This window comes from Mastomys coucha, unplaced genomic scaffold (genome assembly GCF_008632895.1).
Source record: "Mastomys coucha isolate ucsf_1 unplaced genomic scaffold, UCSF_Mcou_1 pScaffold21, whole genome shotgun sequence".
Lineage (NCBI taxonomy): Eukaryota > Metazoa > Chordata > Mammalia > Rodentia > Muridae > Mastomys > Mastomys coucha.
The window spans coordinates 186,731,444-186,756,756 of record NW_022196904.1 but is presented as its reverse complement, the minus strand read 5'-3'; the positions used below and the strand labels follow the sequence as shown (position 1 = coordinate 186,756,756).

Below are 25,313 nucleotides of genomic sequence, written 5' to 3'. Positions count from 1 at the left end.
AGTGAGTACCGGGACAGCCGGGGCTACAGAGAGAAACCCTGTCTCAAAAAACCAAAAACCAAAAAAAAAAAAAAAAAAAAAAAAAAAAAAAAAAAACACCAGTAGAACAGTGAGCTCCAGAGACAGGGAAGGGAAATGAAGAGGGGTCATTTATGGACAAGAGTGTTGGGGGGAAAGTAGGAGTCACAGACAGAGAGTAGATGAACTTGACCTATGCAGAGAGCATGGGCACGTATGGAAATGCCATGGTGAATCCTATTAATGCATGGTGAAATACATATGCATTAATTAGAAAATATTTTAATCTTAAAAAGCAAAAAGGACTGATTAGGGGCTCAGTGGTTAAGAGTACTGGCTGCTCTCTGGAGGACCCAGGTTCCAGCACCTTCATGGCAGCTCACATACATGCTGTAACTCCAGTTCTACGGCATCCCATGTCCTCTTCTTCCTCGGCTGGCCCCTGACATGGATGTGGTATGCAGACATAAATGAAGGCACAATACTATGTACATTATTTAAAAATGTTTTAATGCCAAGCATGTAGAGCACACCTTTAATCCTAGCATTGGTAGGCAGAGGCAGGGATTCACTCAAGGATAGCCTTGTCTACATAGTTCATTCCAGGTGAGCTACAGGTACATAGCAAGACCAACCCATTCCTGTATAAGTAAATCAGTAAGAAGCAAAAAAGCACTGGGGGAAGACGTCCCAAACGCCACAGAAGAAGCTGCAGCATGGAACAGAAGCATGGACGTGACAATTTAGCCATAGCCTAGGAAATAGAGCTTAAGTTCGTAGTCCCTTATTCCATTTTTTTTTCAATGTAGTAGAAAATATAATTGAAAAAGGAACACTCATCCAAAAATATAATTCCTAGGTAACTAAAGTAAAGGAGTCTACCCAATATTAATGTCCTTAGGAAACAAAGTAAATTAAACACTGGGTTAGGTGATATAGTAAGCTATGGAAGTAATATAATTTAGCATCTAAAGACCAACAAGCAAAGATCGAAATGAAACTCAGTGGGGTTCTATCTCCTCATGTTTCCACACTGAAGCCCCAGTTCCCATTACACAGCCAGCATGTGACTGTATTGGCAAATAGGTCTGCTAAGAGGTGATTAGGTCTCAAGGTGGCCACTAGTGTGTACAGGAGACTCTGCGGGGACGGGAAGCAGCCAGCCACAGACAGGAGAAAAATCTTACAACAAATGTGGTGACCTTGCCACACTGTTTATGGCCTCCAGATTGTGGCGCTCTGTTAAGGCAGCTCTTCAAAATGCTACATTTGTTGCAGGGTTTAGAGTGGTTCTTTGGGTTAGGTACTTTGGGTTATGTCTTCAAAGGTATTTCATAAAAATGAGATGCATGAGTTCAGAACAATCCTTACAGGTGTTCGGCTGCCGCCCTCACTTATCACTCAACAGCAGAATTGATGAGGATGCTCCGAGTTGACAAGTTAGTTCTATTTTTCAATCCTCCCATACAGGGTACAATTATTAAATCAGTGCAATTTTCTTCCAGCCTCACATTTCTTCTATGAGAAAAGTCACCCTTTAGTGGAACAGTGAAGGTCTGGTCTAGTGGAGCACAGGAATTCAACACTGACATTCAGAACTATATGGTGTCTTTCTCTATAAACAGGAGCACAGTGTATTTACATCAATGACTTAGGGTTTAAAACTTAAATGTCCCTCCCAGAGCCCACAGGTTCAGTCCACCACAAGAGACTGCTTTGCCTTAGCACTGCTCCACATCAAGACGTCCAGCTTTGATCTGGCCCAGGAACAAGAGTCATCCATGGAGACCTCTGAAACTCTGGGCTGCACTGGCCTGTCTTCCTTACATTCCAGCTGTCCAGCATGCTGTCATGATGCCTGTCTGACACAGTGACTAACAAGTCATCTCACTTCTCACTAAGATGTAAAAGCAGGATGCTTCCAAGCCTCACCATTTCCCTTCCTTACACTGGTAGAAGTGCACTGGCATGGCGCACTCTGCAAGGTGTACTTTCCAATAAGCATCTAAGGGAGAGCCAGATACAGAGGAGCCTTATAAATTCTTGACTTCCTCTACAAACGTGTGGACCCCAGAGTCACAAACACAGCTGGTTCACGTGACAAAACATCACTGTGTCAATCACATGTAAGGACCATTTTTGTACTTACACATTCTTTTACTTTAAATGTGAAGAGTATGAAATTTAATTTATTGAAACCCTAGTTAGCTATGCTCATCTACAGGGCAATTGTTACCACCACATTACTTTCTCTACCTCTTTATCATTTACAGTATTTTATCAGTGTCCGTACCTGAATCCTACAACTGTGGTAAAATCCAAGTAATATAAACTTTACCCTTTAAGTCCTTGTAAGTGCTAGCTGCCTGGTGTTCGATCAGTCCTTACCACAGAGCTGCAGAACTCAGCCTCTTGGAGAACCCCGCTCCACAGCAACAGCTGTCTCTTGTCCTCTCCCCTCCCTCCTCACTGCTCCATTTTACTCTGTTTCTGGGTCTGACCACTCTAGAAACCTCATCCAAGGGAACACAGGCCTCGTCTGCCTTTTGGAACTGACCTGTTTCCTTTGCCTAGGCCCTCAAGGTTCCACTGTACTGTATCATACCTAAAAGGCTGAATGCCCTGTCCTATGCAGACTTTAATGGGTCTGTTCACCCAGCATTGGGCATGTTAGCTGCTGCTGGGCAATGCTATGAAACTGGACCACTTTGAGACCCTGAGTCCATATTATACATGACAACCAAGAGAACTTTCTGGCTTTGGTTTTGGTTTTGGCATGTTTGGCTTTTTTTGGTTTGGTTTGGTTTGGTTTATTTTGGTTTTGGTTTTTAAGACCAAGTTTCTGTGTAGCCCTGGCTGAACTCACTCTGTAGAGCAGGCTGGCCTGCACCTCAGAGATCCAGGCGCCTCTCCTTTCCTAGCCCTGGGATTGAATATGTGCTCTTCCACCGCCTGTCTCAGAAGGAGGATTTGCTGCTCAACTGGCTTTTCCCCTGTCACTCACTATTAATCATTCTAACATTTGCTTTTATATTTCTTTCAGTATATTTCCTATAAAGTGGATAGAGTCTCTCACTGAACTTGCTGTTCACCAATTGCCTGGGATGTCTGGTCAGCTCTAATGACCTTCCTATCTCCATTCCCTGATACCCCCCACCCCCGACTCCCTCCATGCACACACATTGCCAGGATTACATATATGCACAACCTTGCCCAGTTGTTTACATGACTGTGGGGTTTCCAAAGTCCAGTCTTCATGCTTGTAGAGCAGGTGACCCACTGAGACATCCTCTCAGGCCTAGGAACTATAAAGGACTAGAAAACTAGGTTTTGAAATTCTAACCAATGCTAAATACTAGCAAGTACTATGTAGACTCAAGGACTGTGTTACCCGGCTCTAGCTAGAGCTATGTCCCCCAAACCCCATCATTGCTACCTCCAACTGCTGTGACCTCCAAGTCCTACACAGACCTGTTGTTCATCTTCTGCAGGAGCCCAAGATTGATCATTTAATGCTGACTCAGGCATGGGGAGGAAACAGTAGAGGAATGAAGCAAAAGCACACTACACAGTCTCGGGATGACAGAGGAAAGAACTGAACTCACAAAATCCGTTTCCAGTTTCCCCATCTCTTGCTTGTAGCTTCTCATTCTGTTGCTGTACATTCCTCGACTTTGGGGTGGAATTTCTCGAACTTCTAAATCCATCTGTTCAAGCTAAAGTGGAGAGAGAAAAGTGTGAACCATATTAGTATTCTTTATTTGCCCAAATGTTATGGCTAAAAGGACTGGACTCTAACTCCTCAGTGTGGAGCTGAGGAAGCAGAGCCACAGTGCCTGCCAGCTGCTCCCGGTCAGTGACATTGGGACGGCTTTAATGCTTATTTCCTGGTTGGCTTGGGAAGCAGCTAGAGAATGACGGGCTGCCAAGCTGTGTGCTTCAAGACTTTGTTTTGGAAAACATGTGCATTAATCAAACCCCCTCATTCATTTGTTCTCAGTATCCTGGGAGCAACCCAGTGTGCAGTCCAGCCTGATCCCCTCTTCTGACCATGAGTGTCCAGAATGACAAGACACTGTTTCCTGTGACTTGGACATGTAAGGATATCTCTTTGAGAAAATCTTTCCTACTTAGGAAAATCACATACAAACAACTTGTGACCTTGGCCTCCAGCCTAACCCTTACACACTAAAACCACACTCACTGATGAGGAGGTAAATGGATACAGCAATATGCCAGCCACACCTTGCTTAACGAAATCACTACAGGGCAAGCTTTAGCCATCTGTCATCCTGTAACACTTTGGACATAGCACATGAGTATTTAAGATGCCAACAGACACACGCAAAGATGATTCAGAGCCCAGGCTTTGTGGTGAGACTCTGTTCACACTGTAGATACCACAACTCACCAGCTTTGTGGTAAGACTGCTCACACTGTAGGCACCACAACTCACCAGCCATGGGGAGGGCTTGGACAGAAGTCTTAATGATCTGCTGCCTTATTTTTCTCACCTCTAAGAATTAAACTCTTTCCTAGAACAACCATGAAAATAACCTGAGTGATCTCTAATGTACTTAGAACATACATCCATAAATTGCTTGAACTCGTAGATCTTCCAATATTAATCTTCTAGGATTCATAGCCACTATGCCACCACACCTTTAATCCCAGATGATCTTGAACTCATAGATCTTCCTATCTTAATCCTCTGGGATTCATAGCCACTATGCCTCAAGATCTCCATGCCAAGATTCAGGTCTTGTATCTTTCAGCCTCCAGATTAGGGCCACAGGTGAGCCTTCTAATTCTGGATTGTAGTTCATTTCGGATATATTCAAGTTGACAACCAGGAATAGCCACTACCATGGCCCAAGGAGGTTCGGCAAAACACAATATACAAGAAGCCTGCATCCCTAGGCATGTCTAAGGTAGTGCTTCAAGAGCTCCAAGCAAGTAATAGTAGTTAATGGAAACCCATCAGTCTACTAGCACAGACACTGACGAAACACCAAAGGATGCCCTTCCATACTTAGAAATGCCATGCACTCACTTGGCCCATAATACACAGCAACAACCTAACAGTTTTTACAACACTTGGCTTTCCAAACCCAAAACTAGAACAAAATATTTATCTCTCTTTTGCTCACTGACTTGGGGATTGTTATGAAAAAACAGTGTTTGAGGCAGGGCTGTCCATGCACCTCATCCAGGCACAAAACCTACAGAGTGCACGGTAGAGTGTGGGAGCTCAGGTGGGTTTCCTACCTTTCTAAGCCCTGGTCCTCATCTAGAATGGTGGTGACAACAATCTCAGCATCAATCTCCCATGATTCGCTGATGCTCTACACAGTTCCCTGAGCATGAATGTGATGCTCTAACAACACTATCCACAGCACGTCTCAAAAGTCCATCCAAGCCAGGCAGTGGTGGCTCATGCCTTTAATCACAGTACTTGGGAGGCAGAAGCAGGCGGATTTCTGAGTTCGAGGCCAGCCTGGTCTACAGAGTGAGTTCCAGGACAGCCAGGGCTATACAGAAAAACCTTGTCTCAAAAAATACAAAAACAACTACAAAAAAAAGTCCATCCACACAGAGCAACACTAAAGAACGAAACAATATGTCTCTCTGGGACAAAACCAGGCTTATTCCCAGGCTTTGTGTTCCTGGTGGAAGCATGAGTTTGCATCTCCCATGTGGAAATTGGGGCTCAAGGAAGTTAAGCAACCAAGCTGAGACTCTGGCAGCTGCATTTGTTGTAACACAGGCTTCAGTTTTGGACTTAGGAGTTCCGTGTCTTACAAGACAGGGGACCTAGCTCAGTCAGCAAAGTGCTTATCACACAAACGTGAAGAGCTGAGATCTCATCACTAGCAACCACATAAAAGCTGGCTTTGGCAAGAGGCGTACCTATAACTTTGGTAATGTCTACTTAGAAAGTAGACACGGATCCCTGGAGCTGGATGGGCAAGCCAATCTACCTCAGTCAGTGAGACTGAGGTTCAGTGGAAGACTCTGCCTCAAAAACTAAGGTGAAGAGAAACTGAAGGAGACACTTGATATCAACTTCTGGCCTCCACACCCATAAGTACTTATGCGCACCTGTACATATGTGCACATGAAATGCCCCATACACATAAATGCAAATGAATATGTACATATACATACATACACAAGAAATCTCACATCTTCTGTGGGCATCCTGAGACTGGCAAGCTTCTTCTGCTTCCAAGTTGATGAAAACCTCAGACCTTTGTCGGTTTTGAAAGACAATCCTTATCTCTTACGTGTTGTGAGAAAATTAAAGATGACAACACAATACACTTACCCCAATATGAGGTGTGCTGTGTCGTATCAAATACTAGCTACTAAGATCATGCACTAAAACACTAGTTCTTGGGAGACGTACTCTGAAGGAATATAAATTAGAGGTTGACATTTAATGAGCCACCCTTATTAAAAAGAATAAAATCTCTACAAGCTATTAAATTCCCTTTAATCTGAAAAGGAATGAACTGTTAAGAGGAAACCTGATGGTCCATGCAGGTGCACAGCACACACAGCAGGATTTGGGAGTCTGGCTCGAGGGACTGTGTTCAATATACCCCTAAGAATACGCACCAGTTCTCTGGCCTCTTCAAGCTGTTTCTCCACATTGGCAACCATTTGCTTCTTCTCATCTAAAACAAGCAATAATATTAAAGAAATGATAATTACACAACATAAAGCGACTGGCAGTGCTCTCAGCCTTCCTAATGCACAGACCCTTTAATACAGTTGTTCAGGTTGTGGTGACCCCCAGCCATGAAGCTATTTTGATGCTACTTCATAACTGGAATTTTGCTCTTATAAGTCATACTGTAAACGTCTGTTTTAACTGTTGGTCTTAGTCTGTGAAAGGGTTCACAATCCACAGGTTGAGAACCACTGCTCTAAAGCATCCTATTTTAATATATCCTCCTTTCTGATCAACCAGATCAGAGAATGTAAAGCAAAGATCATTCTTGGGTAGGTTATAAACCACATCTGAACACTGACTCTGCAAGATGTGGAAATTCAATCCAAGGAAGGGCCAGGGTTTTAAGAGGTGTTATATATTATAAGGGAGACTAAAAAGAGATTTGTTCTCTGGAAGATATTATTGCAAAAATAGCCAATACAGTGATGAACAGAGGGATTTGCTCTGTCATCATTATAATAAGTTAGAATCACTGGTTTGTGACCATAATTTAAAACTCATATGTAAAAACACTTCCCAAAACTGGGCAAGATCTTGTAACTCTTTACTCTTGTGCTTTCAATAACGTTAAGGATAAGGCATGAGGGCTGGAGAGAGAGAGGGCTCAGCAGTTCAGAGCACCAGTGTTCCTGCAGGAACTAGGGTTCAGTCCCTCACACATACATGGTGGCTGCCAACTGTCTATAACTCCAGTTCCAGGACATGTGACCCTTCTTCTGGCCCCCACCAGCCCTCAAGCATGTGGTCCACACACATGCAAATATTTACATACATAAAACAAAAATTTTTAAACATTTTTAAATTTATTTTTATTAGATATTTTCTTTATTTACATGTCATATGATTTCTCCTTTCCCAGTTTCCCCTCCAAAAACAACAAAAACAAAAAACAACAAGAACAACCCCTGTTGCCTCCTCCCTTGCCCTGCTTGCCACCCCGCCCTCTCCCACTTATTGGCCCTGGCATTCCCCTACACTGGGGCACAGAACCTTCACAGGGCCAAGGGCCTCTCCTCCCACTGATGATCGACTTTGCAATCCTCTACTATACACATGCTGCCAGAACAAGCAGACCCCTCCATGTGTACTCCTTGGTTGGTGGTTTAGTCCCTGGGAGCTCTGAGGGTTCTAGTTAGTTCATATTGTTGTTCATCCTAAGGGGCTGCAAACCCTTCAGCTCCTTGGGTCCTTTCTCTAGCTCCTTCATTGGGGACCCTGTGCTCAGTTCAATGGATGGCTGTGAGCCTCTACTTCTATATTAGTCAGGTACTGTCAGAGCCTCTCAGGAGATAGATATATCAGGCTATCAGAATAAAGTATGATAAAAGAAATAGGTATTTAAAATCATAACTTCTGATTCCAAACCCAAGGCCACTGTGTCACTCACTGGGTTGGGATGCTGAGCAACAAATAGTTTCTTTCTAAAATTCGGCCAGGGTTTTCTAAATGGCTTTTAAAATGAGAGGAGAAAGCAAATAAGCAAACAAAACTAGGAAAATCTCAATCAAGGAGTGCCCTGAATGTCTTCCTGTTACTCCAGCACACCGTTTGCTCATTAGCAGCGGCACATTCTGAGAAACTGGTACAGCCCACAGAACTCTAAGAGCTATGATGACTTAATATTTTGTAGGATCCATGCCTGGATCCTAGAGCACCAAAAGGACATTAGGCTTAAAAAGTAAAAAATAAATAACTATTTCTAGTTTTAACCACAAAGATGTGAATAACGTATGGACTTCAGTCGATACCAAATGATATAGACTGGTGGCAAATATATCAAGACGAGATATTAACAGGGGCCATTTTGTGATTGTTATATAATCTCAACTATTCTAAAAGTAAAATGTTTCGGGTCAGGAGTACAGCTGACAGAGTGCAGGTTTAACAAGAAATAAAAGCCTTGGGTCCCACACCCAGTACCACAAATACAAAATGAAGCCATTACTATAAACTGTCTACTGGGTTGACAGTATAGACAATGTGCAGAAGAGTAAAAATGAAAACATGTATGTATATGCACACTTAACACGAATTTGTATTTGTTACCCAAAGCTGACTAAAATTCTATAAATACTTGTTTATAAAGCATAACTGGACCATAGGTAGCAGCTGACAGCTGTCTCCCCACTATACTCAACTAAAATGTCTATCTGGCAGCTTCAATGGTCTCCTAAACTTTGCACGGTGTGACAGCTACTCCATTAGACTCAAGGGTCTCCTTCTAAGCGACACCTGTTTTGTGGCATCCTCTCCCTCATTCCCTTCTCTTGATCACCAGAATTCAACACCATTTCTACTTCCACATCCCAAATCCCTGACTGCCCATTTCTCTTCAAATGCAAGTTTGCATCGAGAGACTTAGCTTCACTCTAGATTAGGCACAGAAAGGATGCAAGAAGTGCAAGGTTTCCTTTAAAGTACAATTTCGATGACAGTCTAAAGAGCTGGATCCTAGCCACCCGTGCCCACTGCTGACTGTAGCCCCGCAAGGTAACTAAATGACACCTCTCAAGGGCTCGTTTGCTATGCTTTCCCTGCTGGTGTGCCATGCTTCATTTGCATCTTAGTGTCATAAGGCTGAAATGAGCACCCTTCCTTCCCACTCTACAGATGGAAGAGGCAAGCTCACAGAGCCAAGAAATCTGTCCACTACTGCATGTGTAGTAAGGTTAGGCAGAAGTGGGATCCTAACCAGGTCTGGCACCAGCAGCCTGAGTCTTACTCATTCTGTCACGATACATTCTTGGTACATTCTAACTATAACCCTAATAGGATTCACAATTGACCATGGGGAGATAAAGAAGTAATTGCACAGTGAAATTCTGCTGAAGACTCTCCAAGATGCCTGCCTGCTGTGAGGGAAGCTCCACCTTGCAGAAAGTACTCTTCTGCTAAGGAATCCACTCCCACCATGACAGAAGCCAGGAATGCAACCTGAGTCGTGCTCTTGGCTCACTGATCTCCCTGATTTGTCTGACTTTCCCACAGATCACCATTAAAATTCAATCTTTAGATTCAGTAGCCACAGTTGTATTCATTAAAGGACTCCTCCATCTAAAGATCACAGCTATTAAAGTTAGTTAAGATTCAAACACTTCAAAGAGCAAAGATTTTTTTATTGATAAATTATTACAGAATAATCAGTTTCTTTTTAAGATAAAGTTTCAGAATGTTCAGAATTTTTCCTGTTCTCTTTGGAAGTCTCCTTAGCAGCACACAGGCAGAGCAGAGAATGGTTCATCTCCACAGAGCTCAGCACTGCAACTTAAATAAGCTGTTATTTAGGGGAATGAGCTGCTTTGACTTGAAAATTTGCTCTAGTTTTTTAATCTTTTTAGTTCAAATAAATTACAACTCCTCTCTGCGTCTTTTTCAGCTGAGTACACAATCACTATGATGCTGTAGGATATTAGAGTTGCAGTAATTATTATGTTAATTAGTAATATAATTATTGGTAACTATATAATCCCATAGCAAGCATACTGCTTTTGTCATGGTTATATTATTAATTCCTGTTAGTTTGGAAAAAAGATCTTTTTCTATCAAATTAGGAACAGGTTAAAAAGGGAGCAAGCACATTAAGAGGAAAACCCACTGTATTTTCAAGGATCATTTAATTATTCAAATAAGTATACATTTTTCCCCCACAGTGCCAACAATACAATCTCCTTTCAAGTGAAATATGGTTGCTGTGTGTGAGTCTCACGTTATACTAAACATAAGGGCAGGGATAACAGTACCTTTTTATTTTTTAAAAATCTGTTTCCAAAAAAAAAAAATCTGTTTCCTCCTATGTGATAAGAATTTTAAACACAGAGGCAAGAAAACTCAATTGTAACAAGATCAAGATCTATTTTCTTAGAGAGAGTCTTCACAACTTTGTACCCAGGAGGATGATATTACTTTGTAAAACAGTCTCTCAATACTAAAGCTATTTGTCCAAATTTAAAAAAAAAAAAAAAGTTTCTACTGCTAAAAAACAAACAAAATACATTAAAATTCAAAATGAGCAAAATCCAACTGCAACTGCACTTCCTGGTACTCTGAGGCTCTGGGACTCAATTCAAAGGCACAGACAACAAGGGCAACAAAATCAAGATGATCTTGGGCAACGGAGATAAGTGGGATTGAGGAGAACCGGTGAGGTGAGGTATCATGAAGGCAGGAGACCATCATCCACTCTGTAAAAACCTCTGAAGCAACACAGCTCTGTGGTATATGCTACCTTGGTTCTCCCCCTTGCTCCCTTCCTTGAACTCATAAACCTCTTTGAGACATCATCCACCTCCTTCAGAGCTAACTGGGACTTCAGGAGATGAGTGGGATGAAGGTTCAGAGGTCCTGGCTTCGAGCAAATATCCCTAGTAACAGAAAACAGGTGGGGGGGAGGGGTGACAAGGAAGAAAATTATTTATAAACATAAAGATGGGGGGAATTCTGGACAGGGGATGAGGAACAACTTAGATTCAAGAGAAGTTACTGCTGTCATCTTGGACTGGCCTGAGCAGGTAAGAACGTGAAGATACCCACAACTGCAGGCCAGTTAGTGTCTCTTCTACACAGTGTGCTCCAGAGCTGAAGCAGAGGTAAGTTCAGCAGCCCAGTGCTCATTCAGGTTCCCTAATGAAACTGAGCCAATAAATAAATAAATAAAACTCATAATTTGTACTAACTACTCAAATTAAATCTGCACTTAAAGAAAAATCCTAAAACACTTTTTTTTTTTCCTCGAGACAGAGTTTCTCTTTGTAGCCCTGGCGGTCCTGGAACTCACTCTGTAGACCAGACTGGCCTCGAACTCAGAAATCCACCTACCTCTGCCTCCCGAGTGCTGGGATTAAAGGCATGCGCCACCACCGCCCGGCCCTAAAATATTATCTTACAAGTCACACTATATAATATTATAATCCCCTGTTTATTCACAATAAATAAATAAATAAGTAAATAAATAAATAAATAAAAATTCTGAGCCCTTAGAAAAGAAATGGCAAGGAAATCAGACAAGGCCCCCACCTTCCCACTGTTGACAACCTAGCATGCAGGGTAATACCTGTGGAATACTGCATTTTAAAAGTGAGCAAATTTGCCCTGTACCAAGTTTCATATATAACTGGATTATAAATACACAAGAAAGATGAGAAACACAAAATCAGGGCAGAGGTCTGAAAAATATGAATCCTAATAAAAGCTAACACACAGGGCTTCACAGATGTGTATCAATTAATCCTTCACTACAGCCCTGAGCGAGAGAGAGGATTCTCTCGAACCAAGTAGGAAGTTTTGAAGGATACCGAAAACTTGCCTAGGAGACAGCTTCTAAGTGGCAAGAGTTAGACTTCAATTCAGGCATCCTAGCTTGTCACTCTAGTGTGCCACTAACAAGGATTATTTACTAAAACGACAATGCTGCTGCATTTACAGATCCACAATCTTGACGCTGTCATACAGTTCCTTTGAATACTCATAGTTATATTTTATAAATGACCCCCCAAAAAAGAAAGAAAAAGAAAAATGAAGAAATCAAGATGCAGAGCAATGTTTCCAAGGCTAAACACGCTTTTAAAAGGGCGTTGGGGTAGGAAACAGGCACCCTCCCTCCGCCCCCAAATGGGCTTTTCGCAGAAGGTGCTTTGCATTTGAAGCACATAGGGTGCCTGCTATCACAACCTACAATTAAGAAGCCATCCCTCCTCCGACCGCCAGCACCGCCCACACCAGCCTCGCGCCGGCGAGACCAGCGTGCCCGGGCGGCGTCCCGCGGGCCCCGGCTCTCCAGGCCGCCCCCGCCCGGCCGGGCAGGGTACTCACCGGGAGGGAGCCGAGGGACCCTGGCAATCTTGCTGGTGATCTCAGCAGTGAGCACCGCGAAGTCCTGCTCGTACCCTTCGAAGTCGGAAGACATGGCAGCTCGGGCACGGCCGGCCGGAGCCGGGTTCTAGCTCCGAGCAGGGCTCGTGAAGGGCGCCTGACCTCGGCGCGGGGACCCTGCGAAGAAGTGTCCAGAGCACAGCGGGAACCGGGAACGACTCCCAGCGCAGCCGCTTCCTGGTTGCTCTACGCAGTCCCTGTCCTCCGGAAACTGCGCGGCCTGCGCCTCTTCTGTCCCACTCGATCTTCCAACGTAAAACGAGAGAAAAAGTTCACTTTCAGTAAACTTACGAAAACCCACACGCTCTCGGGTGTCGCGGAAAACGCTTCCCCGCGCTGCACGTCCAGGGAAACGGCTGGAGCGCCCCAAGCTCTAAGTTGCAGGCGCGGGCTTTCCGAGGGAAGATTGACGCCGCGTACCTGCCGGAAGTGGCTGTGGCGGAGCTTGCGCCGAGGCCGGGGCGGGAGCCTCACGACGGCCGCCTGAGCCGGAGACGCGCGGGTCCGAGTTCCTCGCGCACTTCTCACCGTCGGGGCTCCTTCCATTCGGCTGGCGCAGGACTGAAGGGCTCGGGACAGAGCTATAAGGAGGAGGAAATCTGTTCTGCTGAGCCCGGGCCGTCCCGGAAATGCGATGGACGTGGAGCGGGCACCGGAGACCAGACTGAGGTGGGAGTCACCGCAGAGGGTGCAACCCGCTTGTGAGGCGGTCTTCTTCGCCCAGACCTAGTCGGGTCAGCATCTCCAAAATATCGAGCCCAGCCTCGCTTAGTACGACGTTTGTCCCGGGAGTGAAGATCCCGGAGCATCCCGCACCGCTGCATGGGCGGGAAACTGAGGCAGGCTCCGGGCTGGCGCATCAGCTCTGTGGGAATCCGTTACGCCTACGTCATACCCATGTATCATAGGTCTTTTTCCCGTCTCATTTCACTCCATTCAGAACTCAGGTCTACAACTCTTCTCGCGTGCGTGCCTTCTTCCCTTCTCCCTCCCTCGCCCCCGGAGGGAATTTTTTTTTTTTTTTCCTTAAATCTGCTTTGTGCTCGTTCTCGTGCACTGCTTCAGTCGTGATTTTTTCCCGTACGCACACATGCGGCTTTCTCGTTTTAATCTCACACTTGTTCCTGTACCTTTAACCCCGATCGATTGCTAATGTTGGCGCTTGGGAGAACAAGTGCCGGTTATTAATACACAGAGTATTATATGCGTAGAGCATGTCACAGTTAATTCACAACTCTTTGGGAGGCAGTTTAGAATGTCCTAAAAGAAGTTTGGTGCCTTGACTTCGATTCTGGACTCAGCTGCTACTTGCGACCTTGGTCGATCTAATCACAGTCTCTCTAAGCCAGTTCCTGCGGAAGGAAGAATTAGATAAGTGATAATTAGATAAGACCCTGCTTCTTTCTTAGCACCCTAAGTCTTTGTTCTCTCAAACGATCCACTAAGCAAGAAGTAGTTTAAACAAAGGAGTAAAACTGTTTAATATGTCCGGTTTACATGCACCTCAAGCTCGGACTGTATTCTGGATAGGTCCAAAGTAAATCTTTTTGTTCTTGATAAGATGTGAACCCCACACTAGTGTGCTTTTGAGGTGCTGATTCAGTGCTTCTTGGAGTTAAATAAATGGCGTATGGACTTTTTAAACGGAATTTTCCCATCTTGTTTTCTTTAGGCTGTGTTTTAAACCAACCTAGAGTCTCCTACTTGAGATAAAGAGTTCTGGAGGCCACCGGTGAAAATGGCAAACTCCACATCAACACCCCGTCAGCCAAAGGCATGACAGCTCAGGGACACACGTGGACTTGTTGCACACAGAAATGTGTGCACAGGAAAAGGAAATCTCTGGTTCTTTAGAAGTAAGAAGTCATTCTTCACCAAAATGGGCACATTCTGCTCAGTAATCAAGTTTGAAAATCTTCAAGACTTAAGGAGACTGTGTCATTGGGGTCCCATAATAGCCCTTAGTGTTATAGCAATATGTTCTACGATGGCCATGATTGACTCCATCTTGTGGTATTGGCCCTTACATACAACTGGAGGAAGTGTGAATTTTATCATGTTGATAAATTGGACTGTCATGATTCTTTATAATTACTTCAATGCCATGTTTGCTGGTCCTGGCTTCGTCCCTCGGGGGTGGAAACCGGTAAGAAAAAGATCCATTTTGACAATGATCATTGCATAATTTTATGCTTAGTTTGCCATTATAATTATGTTTTGTTTTTACCCAACCAGCCATTGTCCTAGGAGACACTGGCGCTGCTCCAGTCACTGATGATTACTTATGCGTAGAACTTGTGTCTATTTGAAAATAATAATCTATGTTAGCTGTTTCCAAAGCAATTGAATACTTGTTCCTTGGGGGTTTGGTGCTGATGGTGTTTAAAGGATGTGTGTAGCAGTCCATACCTTAATGTCTGCACTGAGGAGGCAGAGCCTAGGCCCACCTGGTCAGTATAGCAAGATTCCAGAGAAGAAGAAAGGGAGGATGGCACCTGAGGCTGAGAACATGTTGGAAAACATCCAGAAACTGAAGAGCCTTGTGTAACTGAAAAATAAAATAAAGTAAAATAAAAACAAAAACAACAAAAAGACCAGAGGGGGGGCAACTAGCTCAGAATACATAGGAGCCGCTTGCATCACAGGGATGTCTGTATGTTTTAGGCAAAGCCCTGGCAGAGGACTGTCTGATAACACAGAGATTTAGATGACAGAAAACGACCATAGGGAGTTCCTGAAATGACCCACAGAAGACAGGTGACGGGGGAGTTCCTGAAATGACCCACAGAAGACAGGTGACAAGGGGAGTAATTAAGGAGGGAGAAATTTCAGAAAGTGTCAACTCATACTTCACTTTGGAGTCCTAGTCAGGTTATGTAAAACAACTCCCACTAAGAGTAGGGGGACTTAAGTCTCCTTAAGTAGAACCAGCTGACACCAGATTCGGGTTGTGTGGAAAAGAAAAATAATCTCTGAGAAATCTGTAAAATGAAGCCATCCTTACAGTTTATCACTTAGAATATGTTAGTGCAGATACAGGCATTGAAAATGCAAGTTACTGACCCCCTTCCTCTTCATCCATAAAAGAAACGTAAAGCACTCTAGGGACCTTCCGTCATAAAACCCAACTTGCTACCGTTTAGGATCAAGTAACTGACATGCCTCCTTTTCTATCAAGGAAAAGTCTCAGGATAGCATGTATCTCCAGTATTGTAAAGTCTGCCAAGCGTACAAGGCACCACGTTCACACCATTGCAGAAAGTGTAACAGGTGCGTGACTTTTCTGTTTACTGGGCCTGATCCACTTGGTTTCTCCTCTTTTTGTTGTTTGTTCCGTAAAACTGTCCTACTAAGCGAAAGCACTTGGAGGGAGGAAAGAGTTTATTTGGCTTGAGGTTCCAATCATTGTCAAGGAAAGCCAAGGCAGGAGCTCAACCAGAAACTGAGGAGTGCTATCTAGTGCCTTTCTCTCCTGACTTATTCAGCTACCTTTTTTTTTTTTGGCAGCCCAGGCCTGCCTAGTTGTACGTGTCACTGCCCACGGTGGGCTGGGGCCCTTCCATGTCAATCAACAGCTAAGAAAATGATGCCTAGATAATTCCTACGGTCCGGTCTGATAGAGGCATTCCTCTTGGGAACCCAGCTTCCCAGTATATGTAGGTTTGGGTCAAGTTTACAAACACTAACCAGCAGAGCCAGGCATTCATCTTGTCAAAACACTTGTCTGGAAGGTTAGTTTGCATTTAAATAGCAACAGAGATAATTTCATTCTTTTATTTAGAAGGAAGAGATTTATTTTTCTTGATAGACCTTTTGCTTCTCACCTCACAAAAGCAAATTAAAAGTTATCATTTTAGTTATTCTCATTCTCTGTGTCAGGATTAATTGCATTCATTGACTAGCTTCAGAATTATTTTGAGTGTGAATTAGACTAATTTTTCTCAGATTCATCCATATGTGTTATCAAAATTTTAATGGGAAGAAAAGTGAATTACTATAAAAATGCAAAATATACCAGGACCTAGCTATCAGCAACATCTGTTGATTAATACGAAATTTAAGAAATCTAAAGTAAAACCTGGTTTGTTGCTAGGAACTTCTTTAGCAAAGAGACAGAACAGGGGTGCTGTGAGGCTGCTCCCATTGCCGCCTTACTCACGTGCTGAGGCTGCTGTGGGCCAGAAGCTTCGTCTCTAACCTGTCCTGTGAGAAAGGAAGGAAGTGGTGATTGGAGAACCTGAGAATCACTTTCTGGAGTCAGGTGTGCACTCTGTCAGTCTGAGCCTAAAGAGTGACAGCCAAGCTTCGTCCTGTGCACTGAGACTCTCTGTGGAGCAGACATGTTGGCTTCAGGAGCTGTTGTCATGTCAGCTCACTCTCGTGCTATTTAGAATTTTAAAGAAGTCATCATCTGTAATCTCAAAAGGTCATAACGATGCATCTACTTGATGAGAATTCATTCCCCTGTGACTCCTGCACGTATTCGATTCCTACTTACTTGATGTTTGAAACTAGAGCTAAAGTGGACCAGATTTTCTGCTTTCTGCGTCATCCACATTTTTCTTATTAGATGTGTAATGAAGATGGACCACCACTGCCCCTGGATCAACAACTGCTGTGGTCACCAGAACCATGCCTCGTTCACGCTCTTCCTCCTGTTGGCCCCTCTGGGCTGCACACATGCTGCTTTCATCTTTGTGATGACAATGTACACACAGCTTTATAACCGGGTGGGTAAGACCATGGCATATCCCCAACCCTGCTTGATGGAGTGACCTTATTAAGGTCACTGACAAGGTCCCTTTGGAGATAACTCTGTTGGGACTTAGCTGGTACAGCAGCTTTGCTTGCTGTCTCTCAGATCCTCCTTTTAAAAAGCCCTTAATCTTGAAAATGAGGACAGATTATGTTATTCTGGAAACTCACTTTTTATGATCTGGTTGAAATTTATGCTAATTGTTTACTCTTATCCATTGTTTATTACATTTCTCACTTAGCAGTTATGGTGAGTCTAGTGAGCAGAAAGAACCAGAAGAAAGAGACACTGGAACCTTCCGTCTCATTCTGTTCAGTGTCTGTAGCAGGTTGAAATTCCTTTCCTCCTTTGGTCCATGGAACAAGCACACTCATAAAAATGACGCATTAAGCCAGAAACACTTTGAGTCGACTTGTGGACTAAGCATGAGATAAAGTTCAGAGGTCGTACACGTTAAAAAATCCCTAAATAAGCTTGGAAGTAAAAGAGGGACACAGGCCCAGTAGGTAAACAAAACACTGGGCAGTAGAAGTCCTTCACAGAGGGCTCAATCCATATGTTCTTAGCCAGTTTGTAGTTTTGGGTCAGTCCTAGCATAGCAGTGCTAATATTCCAATGCTTAGGAATCTGGATATTCATATGAGCTCTCCAGATGTAATGTTAGCAGCTAAGTTCTGTTTTGTGGACCCATAACCATAAAATTACTTTGTTGCTGCCTCATAAACTATAATTTTGCTACTTTTATAAAAATTTTTTATAATTATTTCATATGTAGGATATCAGATATGTGACCTGCAAAGGGTTCAAGAACCACTGTTTTAGAACATCGTACAGGCCAGGCACCACACACCTGCAGGGTCTGGTTATCCAGCATTTTACCTGCTCTTGAACACTGCTTATGGCACATGCTGTATCCACCTCTGTGGAGAATTTGTAAATTTACAATAGCAAGGAAGCAGTCAAGGCGTATTGTTCCCTTGTTGTTTATGACTGTTCGTGTTTGCGGGGCCAAACTGACTCTTCTGAGGAAATGACCAAAACTAAATTGAAGAATAACAAATGGAGCTATACAGCTCAGGATTAGACCTCTTGTCCAGTGTGTATGAGGCCCTAGGTTTGATTCCTCACACTTCAAAAAGGCACTGTATGTGTCAGTAGGAGCCAAGTGTTCATTAGGAACTGCTGTTTGCTGTAGTTGCCTTGGCAACATGGCATTATTATTATATTTTTGGTCATGTTGGGTTTTTTATTGAAGTTTTTTTCCCCCGTGGGTAGTCTGCATGTGTGCGTGCATGTTCACATGTGTGTGTGCATGTGGGGAGGGGTGGGTGCATGGATGTGGAAGTCCAAGGCTGTCGTCAGGAGTGTTTCTTAATGGCTCCCCACTTTTTCCATTGAGGCAGGATCTCTCCATTGAACTTAGGGGTTGAAATAAGATTATAAGATCTTCTCTCAGTGTGGCTAGCCAGCTTTCCCTGTGGGAATTCCCTGTGTTGGCCTTCCAGACTCTGGAAGGATAGGAGGGCCACTATGCCGTGGAACATTTGTGTGAATGCTGGAGATCCAAACTCAGTCCTGATCTTTATACAGCAAGTGCATTGTCCACCGAGTCGCCTGGCTAGCTGGGGTCGTTGTAAGTCACTTTTCTCAACAGTGGCTGCCTCCATATGCATTTCACATGTGCATTCTTAACTGCTTGCAGCTCTCCTTCGGGTGGAACACAGTCAAGATTGACATGAGTGCAGCCAGGAGAGACCCTCCTCCAGTTGTTCCCTTCGGATTGGCTGCATTTGCTGCCACCTTGTTTGCCTTGGGATTAGCTTTGGGAACAACCATAGCTGTTGGGATGCTGTTTTTCATACAGGTAAAGTTCTTACCCACCTCCATCTGAAAGTTGCTATGTTATTGGGCCTGATTGCAAAGAAAGAGTTTAACCTGCTTGTAAAGATTGAGTATAGGGGGAAAAGTACTTTTGCTTAGCTGTAGGCAATTAGCTTATCACCTATGTACAGTAGGTAATTTTGAAGTAATTTTGCCAGAACATGTAGCCACTGAAGGTAAGACATACACCCTGGTACAAGTCGAGAAAGGTGCTCTCACCTACATGATCTTCAAATCACCCCGAAAGGGCTGGACAGAAGAATGCTGTCCTCTCTTCACTACAGATAAATGAGTGTCCCTTGAAAAGGTTAAGTGACTCGCTTATGGTCACTCATTTGTGTGCTTAGTACACATGAATATTAATGAAAATGAGGCTTCTGAGGGAATGCACAGAGATTGGATTTTTTCCTAATTCTTATTATAATTAATGTCATTAATCTAAAAAAATATTAAGATTTTTATGTAAAATTTTTCACACATGGACTTAGTCATAGCAAAGAAAGGAAGGCAGGCATAACCTCTGCTACTCCTTTTTGTGTCACTGGCTGCTCTTTGGATGGGCATGATGAGTTTGGCATAAAGATACTGTAAGTGGATTAGTTAAGATGGACTGCATGCTGACTGCTGCTTAATCTCTGCCATCTTTGGTGGCTTCACCTTTGAGGTAGAACAGGAAAAGCTATCTTGACATTAGGGTGGTAATGATCTGAAGTGAACCACAGTAACATCGTTAACTTCGCTCTCATTTCATTTCTAGATAAAAATTATTCTCAGAAACAAAACTTCTATTGAATCATGGATTGAAGAGAAGGTAAATTTAATCATTGTTCCTTCGATATAAAGTACTGGTAAGCTAACTCACTGATGCTGGGATGTGAGCCTGGGTCGCTGGCATGCCACATGAAAAGTGAGCAGAGGAGCATTGGGACTCCTCCACCATAGTGAGCTCCCACAGCAAAGAACCAACAACACGGAGATATTAATTCAAGCTGTAACATGCACCTTGTCGGAACTCTTCGGCTTATCTGTTCTCGAAAGCTAAGCAGGCCTAGGTGTGGTTAGTGTTTGCGTGGGCAAAATAGTGGAACAGAAGTCTGGCATCTAGAGCATGGCTAGTCCCTGGTATCCTGTCTGTGTTTTAACTTACAGCAGCAGTTCCCAGACCATGTTCTCACAGTTGTCTTATTTATATTTCTCCCAAATTGCCAAGTTCACTAGTGAGCTTGTGTGTATGCTATGCTCACAGATAATTGCCATCTTTTCTAAGTGAAAAAAAAAATTGTAAAATAAAATTTAAAGACAATCCATTATGTTAATAAAACATTTTGTAAGAAGTAATTATTTTTTGATAGCTCAATAGGGCAAGTGTCCTCATTTTATAAATTTTCAAATCTCTTTAATCTGATTTAACAGAAGACAGTTAGAATCTCATGCCTACTTCTGCCTTCAATCTGTTGAGACATATTACTTTGGTTGACACTTATGTGGAAAGACCAGCTTCATACAGATTAAATAAGTGGGAAAGTCTGCAGTATTTTGATGGACATTTTAGACTGTAATAGGTATTGATTTTACATTAAAACTTGACAAGTGATTGCCTCCCACACATCCTGAAGCTGAAGCTCAGAATCTCATGTTTGCAAGTCTGTCACTGAGCCTTACCCCAGGCCAACAGGGAACACCTGTCAGTCACCATTTTGTACTCTTCTACATTAAAATTCATGGCATTTATATTTAATTACTTATAAGCAACATATATAACTTTTACATTAAAAAAAAGAATCTCTTTAAATATGGGGAAGCTGTCAGAATTGTGGCAATGAATATATAAGTTTTCCAAAATTCTAATTTTCACTTGAAAGCCTGAATTTCCTTCATCTGGATGCGGACACCCTCAGTTCTTTACCTGTCATGGTGCTATTCTGACTTTACCTCTGAAGTCATACTCACCACATAGTCAAGTTCTGGTCCTCTAGAGAACCCTGCCCAATGAGTTGTCTAAATAGTTACTACTTATTGTTTAGGGAATAAAGATAAGAAAAAAATGTGTACATGTTCTGTGGACATGCAGTGTTTGTGTATTGTATTTTTGAGCCATGGTTTCCCTCCAGCCCAGACCTGCCTCAGCCTCCAGTGTTCTGGGGGTCATAGGTATCTTGGTCCTAGATCTATTAGTGGAGTCTGTCAACACAGAGGTTGAGTGCATCTGCACACAGTGTGACAACTGACACAGTGTTATGTTACTGCCTTCGAGGCTCCTAGTAGTTTACCCACATTGCAGATGTCAAGACCATTATGAGAAGTTTGTCCTTGCTGAGACTTGAGAACAGTTCAGCTTCCATAGCTCATGCATTTATAGTTTACAGACTGTTTACAGTGCCCCCCGTTTACCGTGTCCCCCCGTTTACCGTGTCCCCCTGTTTACCGTGTCCCCCTGTTCACAGTGTCCCTGTTTCAGGGGAGACACTCTCACCAGCCTCTCTTCCCACTGCCCCTTCTCACTTTCAGAACTTTCACATTTATACTTCTACATCTTTTCTATGTTTTTCCTCTACCTGATTTTTGTTGTTGTTGTTGTTGTTGTTATTGTTGTTTGTTGTTTTTGTCACTCGAGATACAGCTTAGGTCTTCTTCCTTCCTAGGAGCCTTCTTTACTCTCTGAGCTAAGTACTGTTCGCTGCCTTTTCCATAAGAATGCCGTGTGCCTATGTTCGCTTTTACTGTTTGTGGTATTGATAATATCTCTATTGAGTGCTTCTCTTGGGCAAACACATGTCTTCATTATTTTTTTAAACTACTGCCATCTTCACCTTTTTTCATATAAAGTAGCTTATATTATGGTTTTTAAAATTCAATCCATCTTGAAGAGTCTAATATTATCATTTAGCCAAACAAATGCTTTAGCACTGAGCTGTACTTCAGGCACCTGAATCTTTCATTTAAAAAAAAAGGGGGTGAGGAGGCAGGGAGGGAGGACCTACTCTCTGTTATTCAGGTGAAGGTAGATTTATAAAATTGAGTAAATTTGTATTGTCAAAGAGCAGCCTTGATACCGTAGGGTTAATCGGAGGAAGGCAGCATGGTATAGAGACTGTGATAGGAATCAGTGCTGAGAGCAACTGATGGGCCAATTCAGATGGGGGCGTGGCAGCCAGTGATTAGAGAAAAGGGAAAAATCATAGACACACACAGTGGATGAAACAAAAGCAAGCTCTAGCAACTTCGTACATACCCAGACAGACAGACATACACATTCACACATTGAGTAGATGGAGCAAAGCTCCAGCAAACTGGCTCCGAGCATTTCACACATAATACATCTGGTGGATGGAACAAGCCCCAACAGCTTTATTTTTTCCCTCAGTCCGTTTACATCCCCAAGGACAAATTTTCTATGTAAGAAGACAACTACCTCAAGCCACAAGTTACACATTTTCCAAAAACAATCACCACAAAAACATATTCTTTAAAAACAGATTAAAATCATTATACAAGATGAAATTACAACAGGATTATTGGTTATGTATTCCTTTTTTGAAACTTACACCTAACTAAACACTTTTTATCTACATTTTTCTCCACAAGCTCCTTATAGCCCCAAAGCAATAATTCTTTTGTCATTAATTAGCATTGTTTAAACAAGCCAAGCCTATAGGAGCAAGCTTTTCCCTGTGCTTGCCTGACAACAAAGTGCTCTGTATTTACTAAGGAGCAAATCATTTGTCTTACACCTTATTTTTGAAGTCTTGATCAGCTAATCTGATTAATGTGTTCTCTGTTCTTATAATAGAATCTTACTCGTTATTCATAACCTTCCTTTTCATGATGCACATAGAAAACCTGTTACCACATCCCTAGATCACATGATTAAGGAACTCAGGACCAACCTAGAATGAATGTTTTCTTTGGTCATTAACTTGTCCCAAGCCTATTTTTCTTGCTACTACAATCCACGTGGTTGTAACTCGAGAAAGCTTACTGTACTCCTTTCTCTAACTCATGCAGATCTTGCCAGTCACACTCTATTCTTGATTCTAACTTTAAACTTTCTGTCAACTACCCTGACTTACCAAATTTATTTAAATTAGTCTAACTTCCTAAAACTACTTAAATCAAATTAGTAAATTCATAAAGTCATGAATTCGTCTAACAGGCATCTCAAGAACTTTTATCTTTATGTTGATCTGCAGGAAATTTGCCCAATAGAGTGAGCAAATGCCCAGGAAGTAATCAGCTCAGGCTGAGGGCAGTGCTGGTCTCCCGGTATCTACTCACCCCAAACCAAGTAACTGAGGAGTGTGGGATGGCCACCATGAGAGAGCACATCCGTAGCAAGAGGCAGTCCTGCGGCCTTGCCTTTTCAGAGTGCACCCAGCCCAGCCTAGCGAGTGGGAAGCACCATCATTTTAAACTTTAACAGTTGTGGTAATAAATATATAACACGCATGTTACTTTATAAATACCTACAAGAAACTTGTGCATAAAATTCTGTTCCTTAATAAACAAATATTTCGTAATACCATTTCTGGTAAACATAATAAATATGTTGACATGAAAGGTTTTTGTTTGTTTGGCTAAAGATCATGGCCCTGTATAAAACCTTGTTAATCTAGAGATTATTAAAACTGGCACTTTATCACAGACAAAACTTCAAATAAGGAAATAAAATTCTTGTTGAATGTGTTTGCCACAGGGTCTACACTTGCTTTCAAATTAAATAATACATGTTTGTACCACTAGGTGGAAGTAAAATTTAAGAAATTCAAAGCTAGTTTATGTCCAGAGAGAGAGCTATCCATTTAAATGCCTAGAATATAAGCTGTGCCATTGGAATGTGACCTGTAATTGAAGATTGTGTGTGTGTGTGCATATGTGTTTGTGTGTGTGTGTGTGTGAGTGTGTGGTGACACAAAACACGTGAGACTCCTTCACAAAGTTTGCAGAATGTTCTTTGTAAAATAGAGCCTCCCTGTCAACTTCCTGGCCACTAGCTGAGCACAGCCATCCTTCCTCCTGAGTCTTATCAACAGCGTCGCCTCTTTCCCTCATATTCTCCTGTGCTGTGAAGCAGCCATAAGCATTGAGGAGTTTTTGCACAGAACACAGTTAACTACTTCTTTTATAAACCTTTGGGATGCTTGTTCCAAAGCATACCTGTCAGGTGCTTTCTGGAGTATCACAAACAAGCTTAATATTCTCAGTTAAATCCCTCTATACTGTGATAAAATTATATTCCCTGACAATACTCCTAATAGTTGAGCAATAAGAAAGTATTTTTAAAAGTAATATAAATTTCAAAAGTTAGTATTCTCAATAATGTATTAGCAAAAGCCACTGCAGGTAGAAGCAGCTGCCGTTTTACACCTTTGTTTTCCGCAGGCTAAAGATCGAATTCATTATTACCAGCTGGATGAAGTCTTTGTTTTTCCTTATGATATGGGAAGTAAATGGAAGAACTTTAAACAGGTGTTTACATGGTCGGGAGTCCCTGAAGGAGATGGACTTGAGTGGCCAATACGACAGGGCTGTCACCAGTACAGCCTGACAGTAAGTAGTTCTGTTGAAAAGGCCTTCCTCTCTCCATTGTGGTTACTTTGTTACCCACAACTTCCTGAGAGCTTGTAGTCATATTTAGTGCTTAAGTTTTCCGTATGACGAAATGAGTCTAATATCCATAGGGATTCTTAGCATCATGACCTTCCTTTACTCAACTCTTTCCTGAATGTTCTAGACTGCTGTCATGAAGTCCAAAAAAATCTGGCCTTCGTGAACACCTTGCTCGTCTTCAGTACTCACGTCTACCCCTCAGTTGTTCCTTAAGGCCAAGTACAACCCCATATTTCCCCAGCTGTGCCTAATACAATTCTATTAGTAGTTTCTGACTACAGGGGAACACTTGAGTCAAGACTCATTAATAATGAGTTTTCTAGCTTGTCCCTTAGAGAATCCCTGAGACTCAGCCTAGCAGCTTGAGGGAACAGAGACTGCACCTCCCTAGCCCTGGTCCCTGGGAACAGAGACTGCACCTCCCTAGCCCTGGTCCTTGAGGGA

The 25,313-nt window shown here is 42.7% G+C and overlaps 2 protein-coding genes across 12 annotated transcripts in view; one reads left to right on the top strand and one right to left on the bottom strand.

Annotated features, from left to right (window-relative positions):
• Positions 1-13,034, bottom strand: part of Vti1a (vesicle transport through interaction with t-SNAREs 1A) — a 306,273-nt gene extending 293,239 nt beyond the window's left edge. For 2 of the 8 annotated variants that reach the window (XM_031390716.1, XM_031390717.1), the window contains exons 1-3: positions 12,566-12,828; positions 6,640-6,698; positions 3,624-3,734 (exon numbers count right to left, since the gene is read on the bottom strand). In XM_031390716.1, the coding sequence (XP_031246576.1) occupies positions 3,624-3,734; positions 6,640-6,698; positions 12,566-12,659 (264 nt within the window). In that variant the 5' untranslated portion in view covers positions 12,660-12,828. Of the gene's footprint in view, positions 1-3,623; positions 3,735-6,639; positions 6,699-12,565 lie in introns of all 8 variants that reach the window. The other 6 variants (XM_031390722.1, XM_031390718.1, XM_031390720.1 and 3 more) reach the window with 5 other exon arrangements.
• A 22-nt stretch (positions 13,035-13,056) lies between these two features.
• Zdhhc6 (zinc finger DHHC-type palmitoyltransferase 6) overlaps positions 13,057-25,313 on the top strand; it is a 17,986-nt gene continuing 5,729 nt past the window's right edge. The window contains exons 1-7 of one of the 4 annotated variants that reach the window (XM_031390712.1): positions 13,057-13,294; positions 14,298-14,771; positions 15,804-15,895; positions 17,196-17,355; positions 19,084-19,245; positions 20,020-20,073; positions 24,642-24,809. In XM_031390712.1, the coding sequence (XP_031246572.1) occupies positions 14,505-14,771; positions 15,804-15,895; positions 17,196-17,355; positions 19,084-19,245; positions 20,020-20,073; positions 24,642-24,809 (903 nt within the window). In that variant the 5' untranslated portion in view covers positions 13,057-13,294; positions 14,298-14,504. Of the gene's footprint in view, positions 13,360-14,297; positions 14,772-15,803; positions 15,896-17,195; positions 17,356-19,083; positions 19,246-20,019; positions 20,074-24,641; positions 24,810-25,313 lie in introns of those variants that run through there. The other 3 variants (XR_004123666.1, XM_031390714.1, XM_031390715.1) reach the window with 3 other exon arrangements.